Here is a 1,164-nt window from a genome sequence, read left to right on the forward strand (position 1 = left end):
ATGCAATGATTGGCTCCTAGAGCCCCTGGTACCATGTACCAGGTATTACAAGAGTGACGGGTCACTCTTCATGTAGCTTGGGTACACTGGGGTACGTACCCCGTTACACTCTCAGACCAAGGCATACACTTCAAGAATGCATTAATTGCGGATTTGCAACGAGCATTGGGAGCACACCACCATTTTACCACCGCACGATCCCCATGGGCTAATGGGACGGTGAAAGTGGTAATGCGTGAGGTGCTGCGGTCTGTTCGGGCGCTGTTGTCTGAGTGGCGGTTACCTGAGACGGACTGGCCCAAAGTGATTAAAATAGTGAAGTTGGAGCTTAATAATCTGTTTCCGATTCGCTTGGAGGAGTGGCGCCGATCACGGCGATGACAGGTTTGCCCGCCATTAATCCGCTGGACCCAGTGGTGACTCCTGAAGGCATGGAAGCGGCCAGTCTGGACGAGGTCAGGGCAATTCGTGGAGCTGATTTCGCTAAATTGGCTAAGGCTCTCGAAGAACTACACAAGTGAGTGGCAACTGGACGAAGTGCAGCGCAACGAAAGGGGAGAGCGAAAGCGCTCAAACGCGGTGCCAAGATGGCGCAATTCGCAATTGGGGACTTTGTTCTGTATGCGGATGTTTGGAGTCATCGTCGCTCGAAGCTTCGGGTAATGTGGTGCGGCATCGCTAGAGTTGTTGACACGTCGTCGAACTGGGTGTTCACATCGAAGAACTTACTAACTGGAGAAACAAAGGAAGCTCATGCGACCCGGTTCACGTTCTACGCGGATTCTTCGCTGAGGATCACGGAGGATCTTCTCGCTCACGTCCCGCACAACAGTGAAGGACATGTTGTGGAGAAGCTGCTGGAAGCTCGCTACGACGCGACTAGCGCGATGCGTCAGCTTTTGGTCAAGTGGCGTGGGTTATGTGAGCTTGAGAACACATGGGATCCCGTGTAGAACCTGCTGGAAGATGTGCCAGCGCTCGTCAAGCGATTTGCCGCGCAAAACAAAAAAGATCCAGCAGTCAAGTCAATGGTCTCAGCTCATGGCATTGCCTAACCGGGTTAAGTCGTTTTCATCGAAGGGGGAAGTGTTACCCGCTCCGGGTTTCGTTGCACAGATAACGGATTGTTCTGGTAGAAGTACGCTGAACGGAAGCAGACAAGAA

The 1,164-nt window shown here is 52.6% G+C and overlaps 1 protein-coding gene across 1 annotated transcript; it reads left to right on the forward strand.

Moving 5' to 3' along the window:
• Nucleotides 1–377: 377 nt before the first annotated feature.
• Nucleotides 378–953, forward strand: PPTG_12997 (hypothetical protein; the record flags this gene model as incomplete). Its single annotated transcript, XM_008908692.1, has 2 exons — nt 378–517; nt 638–953. The coding sequence occupies 2 exons, from the start codon at nt 378–380 to the stop codon at nt 951–953; spliced, it is 456 nt and encodes a 151-aa protein (XP_008906940.1).
• Between the last annotated feature and the right edge of the window lie 211 nt (nt 954–1,164).

The sequence above is a fragment of the Phytophthora parasitica genome (genome assembly GCF_000247585.1).
Source record: "Phytophthora parasitica INRA-310 unplaced genomic scaffold supercont2.31, whole genome shotgun sequence".
Classification (NCBI taxonomy): domain Eukaryota; phylum Oomycota; class Peronosporomycetes; order Peronosporales; family Peronosporaceae; genus Phytophthora; species Phytophthora nicotianae.